This window comes from Cucurbita maxima, unplaced genomic scaffold, assembly GCF_002738345.1.
Source record: "Cucurbita maxima cultivar Rimu unplaced genomic scaffold, Cmax_1.0 Cma_Scf00016, whole genome shotgun sequence".
In the NCBI taxonomy this organism is placed as follows: Eukaryota; Viridiplantae; Streptophyta; class Magnoliopsida; order Cucurbitales; family Cucurbitaceae; genus Cucurbita; species Cucurbita maxima.
The window spans coordinates 1,681,174-1,700,522 of record NW_019272032.1 but is presented as its reverse complement, the minus strand read 5'-3'; the positions used below and the strand labels follow the sequence as shown (position 1 = coordinate 1,700,522).

The following is a 19,349-nucleotide window of genomic DNA, read 5'->3' as shown; positions in this document are numbered from 1 at the left end:
TGTTTTTAAAAAAATGTTAGAGATTCAAATCACCTAAAATGTTGTTCGACTTAACAAAAAAAAAAAAAAAAATGATGTCATCTGACTTATCAATAAGTCGATATTTGTAAAACAATGGTACAAATTATCAGATACAAAGGATATATATATATATTGCTAACTTGCAATTACTTGGACAACTTTGAACATCCGCTAGAAGCTAAATAGAGGCAATTTGGGGTTAGGCATTATGAATCTTCTACCGAGTTTAGCTAAAAAAAACGATGAGAAAATGGACAAAGTGGCGCAGAAAATTAACACACCTGTTCTAAGTTGCATTAAATTAGGAAGAAAGGAATGAATGCATTTGATTGAGCTACTATAACCTTGAAATCTTTCAGTCTGCTTTCTTCAAGTTCAAGCAATTATCTGCAACTTGGCTGAAAAGCTCCTGAACCTGTTTTAATTCCTTCTCTGCAACAAACAATTCCCAATTCCATTAAGAATGTTAGCTTGTGTAGCTGTGGCCAAATATCAGTAGTATGTTCCATAGAACGGAGAGAACACGAGAAATTTCGCGCTTACGACGAGTTGGTCAAACCCTAAATGAAACCATACAGTAAAACTTCCAATAGGAAGTCATTCTTGGTGGGCCCATAATTTGCAACTGGGCATGTTGTAACTATACACAGGTTAATGAAGAAAACGAGATAATACCTGCGGCTTCTAGCTGCTTTTGAAGTTCTTGACCTACAGCATCGTTCTCGGCCTGGATAACAAGTTTCAAACGTACTGAGAACTAAACAATACAGGAATTCTTGGTCTTATATCAACATTAGAATATGAGAAGGCTTATACCTGTAGTTCCGCAATCCTTTTCAACTGCTCTTCTTCACCTCCATCAGATAGAGGCAATGCTGCAACTAATACATCAAACTGTGCCAAAAGATAATAAAAACAATAGTTTCAAGAACGGCACATATGTTAAATTGGATTATATATAAATGAAGCATGGTCTCAACCCTTTCTTTTGTACAGAAAGCTAATAGTATACCAGTTGGAGAGGAGAGAGTAAAAAGGAAAAGAAAATGAGAGAAGGAATGGAACAATCTGGCTCCTTGTAGAATCACATCTAGAAGGCACTAAAATGCCACCGGAACTGGAAAACATCCAAACATTTCTATTACCCAAAAACTACACTGGGATTTTCTCAAACATAATGTGGACAGACTCGTCGATTTTATAAATTCTACATATTCCATGGAAAAACTGTTGAAGAGAACAAACCTTAATTCATTGCTACTTTCAACTCCATTGCTTACGAAAATCAAAATCTCTCAGCAAAATTTTCTAAATAAAAAAAGATTCAGATTTTAGTCAAATACAGGGTTGAATAGCAGATTTAAAAAATATGAACACGCTTAATAGCTCTTAAAAGTGGGGCTAAAACATATATACAGTTAAAAGCAAAGAATAATTAAAAAAGTTTTCCGTAAGACTTTGGCTTATTGCTGATCTAAAACACCATATTTGCCCAAGTAGTATCTGAGGTTGGAAGGCAAAAGTAAATTGAAGTTTCCAATACCAAATTTGCTTCCTTGGATGGATATACAATAAATCATAGCATTAGAACCAGTATGCCTCTCAAACAAGTAGCGGGATATCTGTTACTTTGATATGTTACTACCCCATAAAAAACGCAATAAAAGTTATGAGCGGCTGAAAAGCAGGAAATCACAGTCCTGTTTGTCCTCAGACTACACAAGTTCAGACTTAACTAGATCTAACAAACGAGCATTTGAGGGTGAATGAAATGCATCTCTCCCAATCTCATCAGGTGCTTCGAGTAGACAGTTGATTCTCAATTACTTATCCAGTAGATAGAAAGCATGTAAAGTTAATCAATCTAGGATACTGACCTTTGAAAAAAAAAATGGCAATCTAAAATCTCCCCAAAAGGAAGAAGAAAATACTTTCTTGATGTTTCGACCCATGAAAAAGTAAATAACAAGAGGCATATGCATCACATTCATATTTTCCACCCCAAAAGTACAAGAACCAATGAACTACACACTTAGCATGAACAACGGCAAACACAATCCTGCAAAATAAAAATCACACCTGCTTAGCGGCTTTCACCAAAGCGGCACTCATTAGCTTGGGCTGCTCTGCGAAGTTTGCACTGTCCTCTGTAGGTTCGTGAGGCGGAGGTTCGGGGTAATTAGGAGATAAACGAACTGGAGGAGCATCTCTCTGCAATGTCCCAAAAGTATTGAAAGCTAAAGCAGCAATTGTATTGACTTGTTCCTGTAGTTGGGAAATAATGTCCATTTCGAACCTTATCCCCCAGAAGAATTGTCCAGAAAATGATGAGAACCAATAAACATATCAAGACAATTAAAATCAACAAATCACATATAGGAACTGACTGAGTGGGAGTCTAAGCTATTTCTTCCAATATAATCCAAAAAAAAAAAAAAAATCTGAGATAGCATCAAAAACATGGTAAGGAAAGTTAATACTCGTAAGAAGACTTCACATCCGACTATAATTGCTGAGAGACAACTTTGTGGAAGAAAAACAACCAATTCAATAAAAGAAACACTAAATGAAATACCTCGAACCATAGTTTCTCAATTTAATTTATTACAATTGAAGAGACTAGGAGTGAGTCAATAGGTTCGCAGGTTCTAATCTGGATCTTGTGTTTGGTTGCTCAAGTAAATGATGAAATCACGTCAAATATAAGGAACCAGTATTAGAGGATCGAAATCAAAATTGTAATGACGTGCTTGTAAGATGTTAGATCTGTTTATCATTAATGGATAAACCAATTCCAATTCTCACAAAACTGAGCTCACCGAAAACCTTGGAAGAGCAGCCAAGTTGGATTATGCCCACGAAAAAAGTATCAGTGCCGTACCAATACCGGTATAATCTATACTATATAGGAGAATCGTTAGTTCCCTTCCTATTTTACTCTATGCATTTTCTAAAACTTTTTATGGCAATTACATGAAGTACAAAGCATATAGATGGCTTTTATTTCCAGTAAATTAAAAGTATGTTGGGTGATTGATTGATGTGAGGGAGGAGAATTTCAACTTTAAAAAAAGATTCATTGTTATCTGCCAACTATAATCTCCAAATCTACAACTACAAGTATGGTTGAAAGTTGTTGGTCGATCAAAATAGCTCCGCCAAGCTAGGGATTAAAAAAGAATTGGATAATACAATAACTTACTGATTCTCTCATACACAAAGAAATAATTATGCTGAACATTTCATTGTCGCAGAAACAAGAGAGATGTACAGGTGATCAAGCCTCAGTAGACATACTCGACGAATCAAAAGGCAAAGCACACCGCAGTTCGGCTATTGTCATTTCAAAAAATCAAAACAACTCCTCCATTTTTTCCTTATACAATTCCTAATTTGAGTTTTTCAATTGAGAAAAAAGGCAGAGATGGAGAAAGAGAGAACATCGGTAACATCAGAAGAGTATAAAATCAGTGCAAACCTAAGGGAGGCTGCGGCGGCAGCACTGACCGGAGAGACGCAATGGCGACAAGGACCAGATAGAAGCGGTGGCGACACTGTACGGCTGAAAGGGAGGGGGAGGAGACGACGTGACCAGGCGGAGCACAAGAGAGTACAATGAACGTGGAAAGGGTTTATGTTTCTATTTTATTTATTTATTTATTTATTTATTATTATTGTTATTTTCTAGTTTTACGAACTGGGCTGAATGGTTGGAATGGAGATCGAATTAAACCTTAAATTTTTTATTTATTTATTATATATACATTTTGACCTAATTTCAATTTATTTTATCTAATTAAACCTTAAAATAAAAAAATAAAAAACATTTATTAATTAGTAACCGGTGATAGCCGGTAAAATAAAAAAAAAACACATCCAAGTTGTACTTAATTACACTTAATTAAATATATTATATAAAGTTTTAATTATTTAACCAATAATTTATTAAAATTATATAAGATTTAGAGAATATTTCATATAAAATAATTTAGTCTATATTATGATTTTTGAAATATATGTGAATACTAATTATTTACAATTAAAAATTTATATAATTCTATAAAAATTATTTATTTGAAAATGATTATTTAAATTTATGGCAAAATAACTTATACATATAAAAAATTAAATTAGTTAAATTATTTTAATAATCTAACTTAATAAAATTTAAAACAATTGAAAAAAAATAATTATTTATATGAAATTTTGATAATATTACAAATTTTAAGAAAAGTTATACATTGGAAAAAAAGAATAAAGGAAAAAGAATAAAACTTTGGTCAGAGTTTGATAAAATTTGATGAATATTTGGGATTCTTGCCGCATTCGTTGAACACCGGGGGGCGATAGGTTGCGGTAAACATTCGAAACGGGGAAGAACACTGGACAAATCGGACACTTGCTCTCTTCTCTGATCGGAGGACATAAAATGATGAAGCAATGGGGAGGCACAGATTCAGAATCTGTTGCAACCTTATGGACATTGTGCGCGGCTCTGGCTTTTGCGATAGCTCCAATCGTTGGATCAGTTTTATCACCAAATCACCAGTTTCGTGGAATTTCTCCCCAAGGTTTTTGTTCTTTCCATATCTGCCCCAATCTTGTCAAATCTTCAATTCATCGTTTGTTTATTTGAAGCTTTCGAAGTATTTATGGACACTGAGAATTAGTACCAAATTTATAAAAAAATGTAGATGTGATGTATTACAAATCGTCCGACGTGATCAAATGTAGAGACGGTTCCAACAAATTTACTAAGGCTCAGCTTAACGATAACTACTGCGATTGCCCTGATGGCACTGACGAACCTGGTATGGATTCCGCTTCCTCATCTCGCTGCATTTTCTTCTGGTTTTTTTCAACTCATCGGGCCTTAATTTGCCTCAATCTTATTGGTCTTTAGTATTTACTAGCATCTGTGCGGGTTTGTGGGTCGTTATAGAAACTGATATTGTTGATTCCAGGCGATTCTCAATGTATTGCTACTCACTAATATCTACGTTAGCAATTAGGGAGTGCAGTTGTTATTATTCTTGACTGTTTGTATTTTGACGAGTTTTATTTTTTTTATTTATTTATTTATTTTTTTTTCACTCTTGATCTAAAATCCAGTATAAATTTTTGCGAAGAAGCCAAAATATGATTCGGATTCGCAGTTGGGTGTCGCTTTGGTTTCATAACGAGTTGTCAAATTTTTTCTTCAGTTGGGTTTGTTAAATTGGCTCCGTTTGATGTGAGCTGGTTTTTTGTATTGTCGGTTGTATATCCTTTCATTTTGCTCTACAAACCTTTGATTCTTCCGTAAAAAAGGTCTGAAATTGTTTCAACATTTCACGTGTATTGATAACATACTTTTCATGGCTGCAGGCACATCCGCATGCCCAAATGGAAAGTTCTATTGTCGAAATGCTGGGCACGTTCCACTTTTGCTGTTTTCTTCAAGGGTGAACGACGGTATATGTGGTAAGTTTTTTTTGGATGGGGAAATTCTGAAATTATCTCTCCATTTTGTATCCTTTAATCCATCTAGTCTTCTAGTGTCTATTACTGTATTAAGCCAGTGCGTGGACATACATGGCTAAAATTTAAACTCTTACTAGAAACCTAAATGATTTAGAAGTTCAGGAGTGGATATGCTTATGGATAGCCCTGCAGATTTTATTCTAGGTTTGAATGAAATAGGTGGTCCTGGATGTGTAATTTTTCAGGTTTTGTTAGCTGCAATTCCCTTCTGAGTTATGACACTACAGTAGAACACACTATCATAGACAGCCTAAACTTCTTGGGGTGAACAGTTTAAAGCTACTATCATCATTTGTGTTCTTTTAATATCATGTATTATTGGGTGAAGAATTGGCGCCAATCTTAAACATGGTGATCTTGAAGCTTGTTGTAACTTTGTTCATCCTTAGGTTTTTTCCCATCGATTATTTCACTCTTTTAATAAAATTGGCCTTCTATACTACCCCCAAATCTACGTACTCATGCAGAAGTTGTGAACATAGAAAGTCAAGGAATTAGAGGGGAGAATATTTAAGCTATATTTTCTTATAATGTATTTCAATCTTCTGTCGGTTGACAATTTTACAAGATACATGATTTTCTCATTTTTTATATTATTGTGATTTTATTTGACCCTATTTTGTATTTGTTTTTATTTGTCAATTACTTGCAGATTGTTGTGATGGAAGTGATGAATATGACAACAAAGTCAAATGTCCAAATACATGCTGGGAAGCTGGGAAAGTGGCTAGAGATAAGTTGAAGAAAAAGATTGCCACCCTTGAAGAAGGTGTTAAAATTCGTAAAGTAGAAGTTGAACATGCGAAAGTCGCAATAACTAAGGATGAGGCAGAGCTATTGAAGTTGCAAAACGAGGAAAAAGTATTAAAAGGGCTCGTGGAACAACTTCAAGGTCTAGTCTTGTATAGTCATGCATTATTTTGCGATCTTGTTTTTCCATTATAATTTATTTTCATCACCTCATGGAAAGCCTCTTAATATTTTAAATTTTCATTGTTGCCTATTGGGAGTTTGGTTTATTTATTGGGCGTATATATATTGACAAGAAAACACGTTCATTGATTCCAAAAAATCAAGTCTTCAAAAAGAACCTGACTGAAAGGATTCCAACTGAGTAAAATAAGATCAAGTGGGTAATTACAAAAGATCTTAGAAATTGACGCCCAAAGAGAAAAATAGAATTTTTCGGTGGACCAACTCTCATTATGGATTCTCTAAAGATCATATTATTCCTCTCATCCCACAAACCACATAAAATTGCACAAATCCCCATCTGTCACAGAAAACCTTTCATTCTTGTGGAAAGGTGAATGGAGAAAAGATTTCTCAATCATCTTGCCTCTATGTGCAGCCTCATATATATATATGATGTTTCACATAGATGAGTAATGGGAATATTGCAACTTTCTATCAGTGAGATAGGCACAATGCTTGGTTGTCATTTTTGTATTTTAGAACTCTGAGGCCACAAATTTTCTTTTTTCATTTACGATATATTCATTATAGTCTTTTTCTATCGTGTTTATGCTTTTCTTAGAATGTAAGGACAAAATGTTGAAATCAGTGAAAAGTATGTGCCAATGAATGGTTAGTCTTAATTTTTACTACTCTAAGCATCTTGGCATCTTGGAAGGTTCATGTCAATGGGTATTCCTACATATAATTTTTAAGTGATTATTTCTGTTTCTTAAATGCTCCTTTATTCTTTTATATCTTATGGTGATTTAATTGAACCTGCATTGTGTCGTATGAAGAGCGCAAAGAACAAATAGAGAAGTTAGAAGAAGAGGAGCGATTATCGAAAGAGAAAGAAGAGAAGAAACATTTGGAGAGAGAAAAAGATGAGACTAAAAAAATTGAATCGACAGAAACAGCAGATGTTGGGGAAAGCAAAACTGAAGAGAAAGACAATTCGGTAAAGGATGATGCTACAGAAAATGTTGCCGAGGAATATAAAGGAGAAGGCATTGGAGATGATAGAAGTGGGAACTGGGAGGACTCTGCCACAAATGAGGTTAGACTCGTTGGTTTATTTTGAACCTTTGGACATCACCAATCTTCAACATCATTGTTTTGGCATATGATATGGCATTCCTACTATTTTTTTTTCTTCTTCAACATATTTTGTAAATTATTGTAGCTCATATTTTTTCTGATTGGTAATCTCCCATAGCCACAGTCTTTATGTTTTCTTATTCTATCTTTACCCTAAGTTAAATATTGTTAGATTCAAATTTCTTTTGGTTAGTCTCGTTGAGGTTTATAGTTGCTATCTGAGAGGAGCTATCACAAAATTGTATATGAGAAAGAGAGGCTCTGTCACTAATATTCGAGCAGGTGTTTCCTCTTTCCCAAGCCTTAGTTTGCATCTTTTTGTGCTCTATCACTAATATTCCCTCTTATAAACGATGAACTGTCTCTCCACCTGCTTTCTGCCAACCTCACCTTGCCTGACCGTGCTTGCTTTAATCTTCTCCAACAACACCTTTTATGACCTTTAGATGTCATCCTCAATCTGCCTCAGTTGAGAGAGAAATATACCATTGAAATGGACTCCACATACAGGGATGGAGAGTGAAAATTTTGAGATAACTAAGGACAGAGTCTTCTTCATTTCCATCCACCGGTCCCCTCTTAAATGGCTCATTGGAACTTTCTCTAACTTTCACATAACCTTCTTAAACCAGAAGCTTTTTGAGGAATTTTGCATTGATGAACGAACTCTCCGGGTAGGGAAAAAAATTGCAAATACAAAAGTAACATTGACAAAGATTGAAAGTTGGAAACAATTGGTGTTTTGTGAATTACCTGGTGCTTCTTCCGTGACATTTCCTTTCATCTTAATCATATCACAAGAAAACTATCAGACCTTATCTCTCATGTTAACTATGACAACCCATCCACCAAGCAGAATTTGTATGGGTTGATAATCTCTTCATGATTATTCCTTCTTGGAACATAAGGGGGTTTAGATCATGGCAAAAGCGTGCTCTCATCAAATCCCACATTCTCAAGCACAACCCAACAATAATCATCTTACATACAGGAAATCAAGTTGGATAAGGTGGATAGATTTATCATCAAATGTCTATGGAGCTCTAGGAATATTGGATGAACTTCTTTGGAAGCATATGGCTCCTTTGGTAGAAGTAGAATCATTATAATGTGGCGTGACCCATCTCTCTTATTGGTGGGCCCAAATTTTGGTTGATAATGTTCTACGATCCTTCCATAGCTAGAGAAAGATCTCACTTTTGGCAAGAATTGAATGATCTTCCTCTCTCTACTTGGATTGCTGGTTGTTCGGGGGAAATTTTAACGTATTCAGATCTTTAACTCTTTCATTGAGCAAGCAGCGATTACTGATTCAACTCTAATAAATGGTCTTTACACTTGTTAAAATTTTCGTGATCCCCCATCTTTACTCTTACAGACCATTTCCTTGTTTCACAGAAAGTATTTAAGAATCCTGATGGTGTAGTGGTTAAAAGACGTGAAAAATATAATTTCTCTATCCTCTTATCCATTGGCATTGATAAGTGGTGTCCCACCCACTTTTGGTTTGAAAATATGTGGTTAGAACACCAAAGTTTCTTCGCTCGTATGGAATATTGGTGGAAAGATAATCCCTTCTGAGGCTGGTCAGGTCATGGTTTCATTAAGAAACTCAAGGGACTGGAAGCTGTCATTTGAGAGTGGAATTAAGAACATTGCTAACCCAGCTAGGGGAAGTCCAATAAAAAATGATGGGTGACGAAAACAGTAGGAGCTTTATTAGTTTGCCCTTATTTGAATAGTAAATAGAAACCATTTTATTAATATGATCAAATGAATACAAAAGAAGATGCTATCTGTAAACAATTACAAAAAAAGTCCCAATGTGAAGACATTTTGCCATCAGACATAGCTAAGAGAGATGTAGATTCAATAAATTATCCATCCAAAATCTGGATACAAAGGAACATGTAATAAAAATATGGCTTTGAGATTTAGCTTTATTTTTCCACAGATACACTGGTCAGGAGAAAGAGCCATGTAAGGCAAATGATCTACAGCCTTTCATGTGTATTAATCGCCCAGTGGAGGAACTCCAAAGAATTTATTACTTTTGGCTAATTTCCATCCCACATAGCATCAATAAATAATAGGGAGCCTTCCTCCTTGGATATATCAAACCTTTTTTGCAGAAGGGACTTTGTGGAGAAGACATCATGCTTGGCCTTGGGACACTCCCTAGAGATCCAAAAGTTATTCTCCAATCCCTTTCTCTTGGGCCATCACTTCAAAAATGAGAAAGAGATCCTTTGGAAGAACATTGTTCAGGTCTTCCTTTGGTCTATATGGTTGGAAAGAAATTAGGGGCTTTTTGGTACTAAGGAATGTGCTTTTGTTAGTTTTTATTAGAATGTTTTTTACCTAGCTTTTTCTTCGTGTAATTGAATTTATCTTCCAATTTTATAGTTTTGCCTCTAGAGAAGCTTATTGCAACTCCTAGTTCTCAATTTGGCACCTTTTTTTTTTTTTTTGCAGGGTAGGGTGGAAGAAGCAGTTGACTCAGAATTTGAAGCTCAGCTTCCTAATAAACCGGAAACAGGATCATCAATGCCGAAAGACATAGAAGAGGTGAAATTGAAATGTTATGAATGTTTAATCTCTTGTGCAAGTCCACCAGTTATTGGTGGTGCTTTATAACTGAAAAATAAAAATTGGTTTTTTCTCACTTTTAAATATATTTTGTTTTAGGATACAGCATTAGAGAAAGACAAACCCCTGGCTAAATCTGAAACTGGAGAAAGTGTCGGCTCTAGAGAATCATCTGAAGAAGTCACGAAAGAGGTATTTATTTCAATATAACAGCACTCTCTTTCAGGAAACTTTATTGAAGTTTGATATCATTTGATAAAACCTGGCTTGCTGTGTTGCTTTACTAAATTTATTGTATGACATTAGATGACTAAGAAGAAACATGATGTTTTGATTGAATAGTGGTATAATTTGGTAAAAAAGCGGAAAAAGATCTTCAGACGGCTGAACCTTTGTGTGGAAACTTTTCACATTTTTCATACTTGATTTTTCACTATATATGGACAGTCTTAGTATCGCTACCAAGAGTGCACCTAAACTTACTATTTGCAAGTTGGTATTTTTACGAACATACTCCATTGAAATGCCAACTACAAAGTGTGCCATGATGTAATTTTGTCATCTTTATGCTGCAAGCAAAAAGAATTATCCTATGAAGCCTTGATTCCATTTTTTGCCCGTGATTTATCCATTGGCATTTTTAAAATGTGGCCCCTTGGGGCCAGGGTCAGGGATGGGGTTGACGTGGTTTGCTTGCTCAGGCTACTCTATTTTTGGGGCATGTGTTTAGGGAGCATGGGCTTCCTTTAAATCAAAACCTACAGGTTGAACAGTAACACTGTTCAACCCGTGGGTTACCTATTCTCTCTTTTTTTCTTTTTAATCTTTATTTTTTTTATGTATATATTTTTTAAATTTTTAAATACTCTCTCTTTCTTTTTCTTTCACCCTTCCCTTCTCTTCCTTTTCTTCTCGGTCAGACTCGAACCCAATAGCTCTCTCAGTAACGAACTGTCATAAAAAACCGATGGCTTATATTTCTCTAGTAGTTGGTTTATAGCATTCTTTAGACCATATTGTGCATAATAGGCATGATGTCCTAAATAACATTTTATCAACTAGGCGACCATTTGCTTTGACTGCCATCAAATTGTAGACCACCAGTCAATGATAAAGAACATCAATCTTATATGAAATTTTCTGAATTGGATTTCATTTTACACCAATATAGTTCCTTAACATTTTTTTTAGTATTAAAGAATCAAACTTACATTCACAACTTAAACGGCTTCTACAACTCAAGTCCATTTGTTCTACTGTTCATTGAAATTCTATGGTATTATGTTCCTGGTTTAATTGTATTTAATCTACATGAAATTTGTTGCAGAATGATGCTAATTCAGAGTTATCACGGGAAGAGTTGGGCCGCCTTGTTGCTTCTCGTTGGACCGGAGAAAATACTGAAGAACAGTCGGGAAATGCGGAAAGCATGAATGACAGTGATGAAGAAAATCATGATATCTTAAAAGACACACACGACAATGATGGTTATGCTTCAGACACTGATGGTGAGCACCAAAAATACGACGATGACAACCAAAGATATGATGATGATCTAGAGGATGATTTATATGATATCAGAGATGAAAATCATGATGAGTCTACTTCGTCAGAGAGATATTATTCAGATTCAGAATTGGACTCACCAGGTTGAAATATAGGTTTCTCTTGTCTAAGTTATTTTCGTTTATAATATTGCTTTAGCTCCCTTCAGTTGTGAAATATTTCTCGTCTTTTATTTATTTGTTTCTATTTTATTTCTTTTTAAACAATTTGTCTAGATATGGAAACCAAAAGTACCCCCACCTGGCTTGAGAAGATACAAAGAACTGTTCGAAAGGTCCTCAAAGCTGTTCATATATTCCAGCCTCCAGTGAACCAATCAGGTACAAGCTTGCAAGTTCATGGTGTTTGACACTTGATCGATGACTTTAGAGTTTAACCACATGAAAATGGTTATGTTGATTTTGCATTCATCAGATGCTGCAAACATTCGCAAGGAATATGATGAATCCAATGCCAGGTTATCAAAAATACAGTCAAGGATCTCAAGTTTATCACAGAAGCTGCAGAATGATTTTGGTTAGTATGAGATGCACCGTTTTCACGATTATAATGCAACATCAACTTAAAATATGCAAATACTAATTTAGTGATCTTCATTTCTATCCATTTGCAGGTCCAGAGAAGGAGTTCTATTCATTTTATGACCAATGTTTTGAAAGCAAGAAAAACAAGTAGCTAATTTTACCTTTCAGTGTCCTTATCTTTATAGGTTTTTTCTTATGCTAGTTGAATTTTTATATTCATCTGCTTAAATTCAAATCTTGTCCAGATACATTTACAAAATCTGCCCTTACAAGCAAGCTTCACAGGTCGAGGGGCACTCGACAACTCGTTTGGGGTAGGCTTTTCGTAATTGTACCCTATATATTTATTGCGTTAAAGGAGTCTAAAGTATACTAGTAAACCTAGTATTGACTCTGCTCTTTTATTTTACTTCCTCTCACAGAAAATCTCAAGTTACTAGCGAACGTAGTATTATTCTTAACTCTGCCTTTCTTTTCTTAACATGATTTGGTTCCAACCAGGCGCTGGAGTAAATTTGAGGACTCATATGGGGTTATGATCTTTTCAAGTGGGGATCATTGCTGGAATGGACCTGATAGAAGCTTGAAGGTGTCTTGCGAATAATTTTATCTTCATGATTAAACTGGGCATAATAATTACTTCCTGATCACATGTTTGACAGAATTTTATATGTATGATTATTTCTTGAAATCAATGGTCATCTATGCATTTCCTGTATTTTCAAGGCAAGGTTGCCCATGGAAAAGCAGGATCAACTTCCTTCTCTTGACATTCCATGTTTATTCTTCAGGTCAAGCTAAGATGTGGGCTTAAAAATGACATAACCGATGTAGACGAGCCAAGTCGTTGCGAGTAAGTCTCTCTCTCCCTCTCCCTCCCTCCCTCCCTCCCTCTCTCCCCCCTCCCCCACTCACTCTCTGATAACATACTGGGAGTTTGTGACAGATACACGGCACTTTTATCAACCCCAGCCGCTTGTGTAGAGGAAAAACTTCAGGTTCCATTCATTATATTGCATATAGACAGTTCATTTCAACTTTTGTCAGATAATTTTACTTACTTTCCACGCTTACGGGACCCTCTTGAATGATCCATAGGAACTGAAAAACAAGTTGGAGATGCTGAATAAAGAAGGGCCAGAGAAGCATGATGAGCTTTGATAAGTTTACAGATCAAATTTTCAAAAGGTAAGTGGTTGAGTTAGATAGACGATGGTTCTATTTCTGTGGTGGTATTGAGTAAGAGAGAGTGAATGAAAAGGTTGAAGTAGTTTTCTTGCAGCCTAGAGAAAAGCTTACCTAAAACAGAGGGCATAGTTTTGTTGTGGGTCGCGGTAACTCTTATCTTCAGGCCATCACATCTTTTTTATGGACTAGTTTATACTCGCATGCGAATTGTCCCAAATTATGATGAACTTTTATTATATATACATTATTTTCAATTTCTTTGATATTTGTACTTTTAATTGCTTTATCTTATTTTCTCTATTTTAATCATTTTTGTTTGAGTTATTGTCCTTTTTGTTCTTTCTTGGAATACAAATTTTTTAGTAAACGAGATTTTACGAAAAAAGTTCTTCATATTCATAGGGAGAACAACGATTTTTTTTTTATGTGAATTTGATATAACAGGTGAGAAACCGCTATTTTTCAATTAAATCAATTAATAATTTAATTGATTTAATTGAAAACAAAATTCTCTTTTGCGAGAACCCTAAGTATAACTTCACTATATTATATATAACGGAACCCTTTTTTCGACTAGAAATTCAAACTAAAAAAATGGAGGAAAAATAAGCATAATTTTCTAAAATTGAAGACAAAAGGCTAACTCTTTTGATGTTAAAAAAAAGTTCGATTTTTTGTTTTTTTGAAAGCTAAGCTTATAATTATACATTCGGGTTTTTTTTATTTGTTATATGTATTTTTAGTGTATTTTTTAAAATTTAAAATTTCATGGGTTTCTATTATTATAAAGAAATGTGATAAAACAAACATAATTTTTAAACAAACAAACACCATTGGATCAAATGTCAAAGACATTGTTGAGAAAAAGATAACTTTTCCTAAATGTTTGTTGCTATTACGATAATGAATCATTGGTTTAACTTGAATAACTAAATAAAATAGATAGTCATTCTTCTCCATTGAAAGATCACGAAGACATGCATAGCTACTCGGGGTTACAAACCTGACTCAAATACCTATATGGATAATACACATTCCAGTTCAACGAGCCTAATTCTAATTGTTTTGTTTCGAAGCGAACCACCGATTCGTCCTATTCAGATATTCACGACCAAGAAACGATTCTCTTTCGGGTAGGCCCTGAAAGGAGAATGAAGGTTGAAATGCCAAAAGGCGTCTATCATTGAATTCACCCAACCCCGATAGTACCCCATTTTTTGAACATCCAGTGCCAAAGTCACTGAATGGGTAAGTCGCCAATCCTTAAAACGGACTATGTAATGTACTTTACTGCTGGGAGGAGACCACCCGGCCCCAAATAGTACCCCATTTTTTAAACATCCAGTGCCAAAGTCACTGAATGGATAAGTCGTCAATCCCTAAAACGGACTATGTAATGTACTTTACTGCTGGAAGGAGACCCATAAATAATACCACAACATAGGTCATCGAAAGGATCTGGAAGATCCACTAAAACACAAAAGCCATAATCTCTCAGAAAATGTATTCATATTCGAAAAGTATATAATTACATAGCTAAGCTCACACAAACACGTAGGTGCTATCAAATTCTAAAGAAACAACTCAACGAGCCATGAGATTCAATACCTATTTTATATAATACAAAATAATATTATTCAAATTAAAAGTTTTAATTTGGTTCCTTAATTAAACTTCATAAATTTCATTTATAATATTTAAATAATTTTGATTGGGAAGTATTAAGATTTAATGTGGAGTAAAAGTTAAAATAAAATATATATGATTTCATAAATGCAATAAATTTGAAAATTTGTTAGTCAATGATATTTTATTATTTTTCTTTATAAGGAAAAAAAAGAAATAACGAAGCTATGTGATGCGATGCGGTAGCGCCACGCCGCTTTACAGTTGACCTGAAAAAAATCCCCACTGAGATTTACGAAACCTTCTCCTTCTTCCTCCCTCACCTTCGAACAATCAATTCGATCCAGACCTCCTCGATTTCTCCCGTCCGATCACCGATCCGCGTTTTCTTTTTCTCTATTTCGTCTCTGTTCTACAGATTTTTTTGGATCTTCTTCTTCCTCGTTCCATCGTTTAATCTGATCCTCTCTTGACCGAATCCATAATCAACCACAAAAAATGGACGGATTAGTGATTGAGAAGAAGCCAAAGACTAAGATTGTCTGCACTTTGGGGCCGGCATCCAGGTCCGTGCCCATGGTCGAGAAGCTTTTGAAGGCTGGGATGAATGTTGCTCGTTTCAACTTCTCTCATGGATCCCACGAGTATCACCAGGAGACCCTTGACAATCTCCGCGCTGCGATGGAAAACACCGGTATTCTCTGCGCCGTCATGCTTGACACCAAGGTTTCTCTCAACCTTCGTTCTCATAACTTATCTCACTTTACTTGATTTGATCAAACCCTTGATTTCTTGCTTTTCGTTTTTATATGTCTACCTTTCCCCTTTCTGATCCATATATTATCTGGAATTCGATCTCATCTCTTCCGAACTTTCCATTTCATTTTATTTATTTTCGATTTTTCACCTTTTTTTTTTTTGTCCTTTGTCGCCTAGTTTTGGTTTTATTCTCGTCTGTCAGATATATTGGGCTTTTACTGGTTTTGATTTCGATGTTTCCAGCGAATCTAATTGGTTTCTTCACCCTTTTGTATGATAAGTCTGTGTTTCCTTCTGCGAGTTTCCCAAAAAAAATGCTTAACTTGTCTGTTACATACTTGTGAATAAGATGATCAAATAGAATTTAGCATACTTATGATCTGTGAATTTCTCTCAAAAGTTGGGGTTTTTTTTTTTTTGTATCTTTCTATGACATATTACGTTAAATTACAAATCAGCACTTGTTTTACATATTGCAACACATTCTCAACAAGCCAATTACGGGGAGGGATTTTGTGCTTGCAGGATTCTGGTCAGATGTGTTTTAATTATTCATTTATTTTCTACAAGTTGAATGAAGAAGTTGGTGTATTGTTTTTACTGAATGCGACTGATATTTGCCCTTGTTAGTCTGATTCTTACTAAAAGTATGTCCTCTGAAATTGTTCTTCCATTAATACTCAGTTTTCACCTTCTGTTATCCATTGTGATGATATCTTCATTAACTTGGTACTGCTTGTTTGTTGTGTCTGGATATTTGTTACTTCATAATTGCCTTTAATTTGAACACAACCAAGTTGATGTTCTCGTATTTGTATTCCGTTGAGGGTAAATCATATTCTTGAATAGTTAGAGGCAGCACTTGAACTGCGAGAAATAATTTTGAGGTTTGTTCTAGTGATTTTCACCATTGCTGCTCCTGTTTAGTTGTCTGAGCTTTCTCAGAGCCAGGAACAAAGCCTTCTGGATTTCTGTTTCATCTCTTTTATTATTGATTTACAGTACGTAGGAAATTCTTTTGTGACTTCACGTGTGAGATCCCACATTGGTTGGGGAGGAGAACGAAGCATTCTTTATAAGGGTGTGAAACCTCTCCATATGCAGACATGTTTTAAAAATCTTGAGGGGAAGCCCAAAGAGGACAATATTTGCTAACGGTGGGCTTGGGCCATTACATCATCATGCCATTCTTATTTTTATTTTGCCGAAAACAACTGTAATTGAAACTTACAACATACAGTTAATCATGTCTATGGAATCATGAAGATTCAAATGCCACTTCCGTTACTTGAAGATGCCCCATCCATAACTTTCACCTTTCATTTTAAAGCAACTGTTTTGCACTAATGAAGTTTGGTCGACCCATGACTTTTAAATGAAATCAGGGCCCGGAGATTCGAACTGGATTTCTGAAAGACGGAAAACCCATCCAACTAACACAGGGACAGGAGATAACTATATCTACCGACTACAGCTTGAAGGGTGATGAGAATATGATATGTATGAGCTACAAAAAGTTAGCTGAGGATGTAAAGCCAGGGAGTGTAATACTTTGTTCAGATGGAACAATCTCATTTTCGGTTCTATCTTGTGATAAAGAATCAGGTTTGGTACGATGTCGCTGTGAGAACTCTGCAGTTCTTGGTGAAAGAAAAAATGTTAACCTGCCTGGAGTTATAGTGGATCTCCCTACCCTAACAGAGAAAGATAAGGAAGATATACTAGAATGGGGGGTTCCTAATAACATTGATATGATTGCTCTATCTTTCGTTCGGAAAGGTTCTGATCTTGTGGAGGTCCGGAAGTTGCTTGGAAAGCATGCCAAGAGTATTCTCCTCATGTCTAAGGTACATTCAGTTACATCTGTCGAAATATGTTTCTAATTACTGAGAATTTAGCCTTTTCTGGTGATTCTCAGCACGAATGTTTTGAGATTGCTTCTTTTATGCACCATAAATTTCTTACAAAAAGCAATTTCAGCCCTGTGATCTTTCTGGAATTTGACTCACAGGTTGAGAATCAAGAAGGTGTGGCAAATTTTGACGACATACTAGCCAATTCAGATGCGTTTATGGTGGCACGTGGTGACTTGGGAATGGAAATTCCGATTGAGAAGATATTTCTGGCGCAGAAAGTGATGATATACAAGTGCAACATCCAGGGAAAACCTGTTGTCACAGCTACGCAGATGTTGGAATCGATGATTAAATCTCCAAGACCAACTAGAGCCGAAGCCACCGACGTTGCGAATGCTGTTCTCGATGGAACCGATTGCGTTATGTTAAGTGGTGAAACAGCTGCCGGAGCATATCCTGAACTTGCTGTTAGAACAATGGCAAAAATATGTGTTGAAGCTGAAAGCACCCTTAATTATGGAGATGTCTTTAAAAGAATTATGGAACACTCCCCAGTTCCCATGAGCCCATTAGAAAGCCTTGCTTCTTCTGCTGTTAGGACTGCAAACTCTGCCAAGGCAGCTCTTATCCTTGTCCTAACCAGAGGAGGAAGCACAGCAAAATTGGTGGCCAAGTATAGACCAGGAACACCCATCTTGTCCGTGGTCGTCCCCGAGATTAAGACAGATTCATTCGATTGGTCGTGCAGCGATGAAGCTCCAGCAAGGCATAGCTTAATCTTTCGTGGCTTGGTACCGGTTCTTAGCACAGCATCGGCAAAGTCGTCTCATGCCGAGACAACGGAAGAAGCAATAGAGTTCGCTATTCAGCATGCTAAGTTGAAGGGCCTCTGCAAGAATGGAGATTCTGTCGTGGCGCTTCATCGCGTTGGAACAGCATCTGTGATCAAGATTTTGACTGTGAAGTAGGAAAATCACGCTCTTGGAAGTTTATTTTTTTGCCATTTACCAAGAGCACAGGTTAATTCGAATAATTGCTCTTGATTTTCTTCATTGTTTTTGGGTTCATCGTTGAAACCACCTCTATAACATACACCTCTTGTGATAAGCATTTTTGGAATGCTTCCATATTTCTTTTTATGATGTAGACACTGTCCATTTACTGGAAACCAGACAGTTCATTTGCTTTGAAATAATAATGTTATGTTCACCAATCCATTGGAGGCCAGGCCTCTCTCTTGGAGGTAGATAGGAGGATGCCTCCTGTTTTTGTTGGACTACTGTTGTAATAGCCAGAGTACGCCGCTAGCCACTCGTTATGTATCGCTATTAGTCTTACGATTTTAGAACATGTCTATTAGGGAGAGCAAGTACCCTACTAGTAAATATTGTCTTCTAGCACGTTAACGGCCTTACGGTTTTAAAATGCGTCTACTAGGAAGATCTAGTACACCACTAGCAACGCCTCACAATGGCTTCACAGTTTTAAAATGTATCTACTAGAGAGAGGTGTACTGGCCTTAAAATGCATCTACTAGAGAGGGTGTACTAAACGCATCTACTAGAGAGTGTACGAAACGCATCTATTAGAGAGTGTACTAAACGCATCTACTAGAGAGAGTGTACTAGGGAGATCTAGTACA

At 35.8% G+C, this 19,349-nt stretch overlaps 3 protein-coding genes across 4 annotated transcripts; 2 read left to right on the top strand and 1 right to left on the bottom strand.

Moving 5' to 3' along the window:
• Window positions 1-130: 130 nt before the first annotated feature.
• On the bottom strand, window positions 131-3,656 carry LOC111491504 (mediator of RNA polymerase II transcription subunit 21). Of its 2 annotated transcripts, none has more exons than XM_023140441.1 (5): window positions 3,500-3,656; window positions 2,101-2,317; window positions 838-915; window positions 697-748; window positions 131-453 (listed from the first exon to the last, which is right to left on the bottom strand). In XM_023140441.1, the coding sequence occupies exons 2-5, from the start codon at window positions 2,308-2,310 to the stop codon at window positions 377-379; spliced, it is 417 nt and encodes a 138-aa protein (XP_022996209.1). In that variant the 5' UTR covers window positions 2,311-2,317; window positions 3,500-3,656; the 3' UTR covers window positions 131-376. The 2 variants fall into 2 exon arrangements, with proteins under 2 accessions (XP_022996209.1, XP_022996211.1); XM_023140443.1 differs by lacking the exon at window positions 3,500-3,656 and adding an exon at window positions 2,841-3,473.
• A 628-nt stretch (window positions 3,657-4,284) lies between these two features.
• LOC111491185 (glucosidase 2 subunit beta) lies at window positions 4,285-13,729 on the top strand. The gene is made up of 16 exons (XM_023139977.1): window positions 4,285-4,592; window positions 4,716-4,832; window positions 5,389-5,484; window positions 6,197-6,436; window positions 7,299-7,558; window positions 10,075-10,167; window positions 10,288-10,380; window positions 11,516-11,837; window positions 11,970-12,074; window positions 12,169-12,270; window positions 12,368-12,425; window positions 12,524-12,592; window positions 12,780-12,867; window positions 13,070-13,131; window positions 13,225-13,276; window positions 13,377-13,729. Exons 1-16 carry the CDS (start codon window positions 4,451-4,453, stop codon window positions 13,437-13,439), a joined length of 1,962 nt encoding a protein of 653 aa, XP_022995745.1. The 5' UTR covers window positions 4,285-4,450; the 3' UTR covers window positions 13,440-13,729.
• A 1,573-nt stretch (window positions 13,730-15,302) lies between these two features.
• On the top strand, window positions 15,303-18,938 carry LOC111491658 (pyruvate kinase, cytosolic isozyme). Its single transcript, XM_023140662.1, has 3 exons — window positions 15,303-15,818; window positions 17,237-17,698; window positions 17,863-18,938. Exons 1-3 carry the CDS (start codon window positions 15,591-15,593, stop codon window positions 18,673-18,675), a joined length of 1,503 nt encoding a protein of 500 aa, XP_022996430.1. The 5' UTR covers window positions 15,303-15,590; the 3' UTR covers window positions 18,676-18,938.
• Window positions 18,939-19,349: the final 411 nt, after the last annotated feature.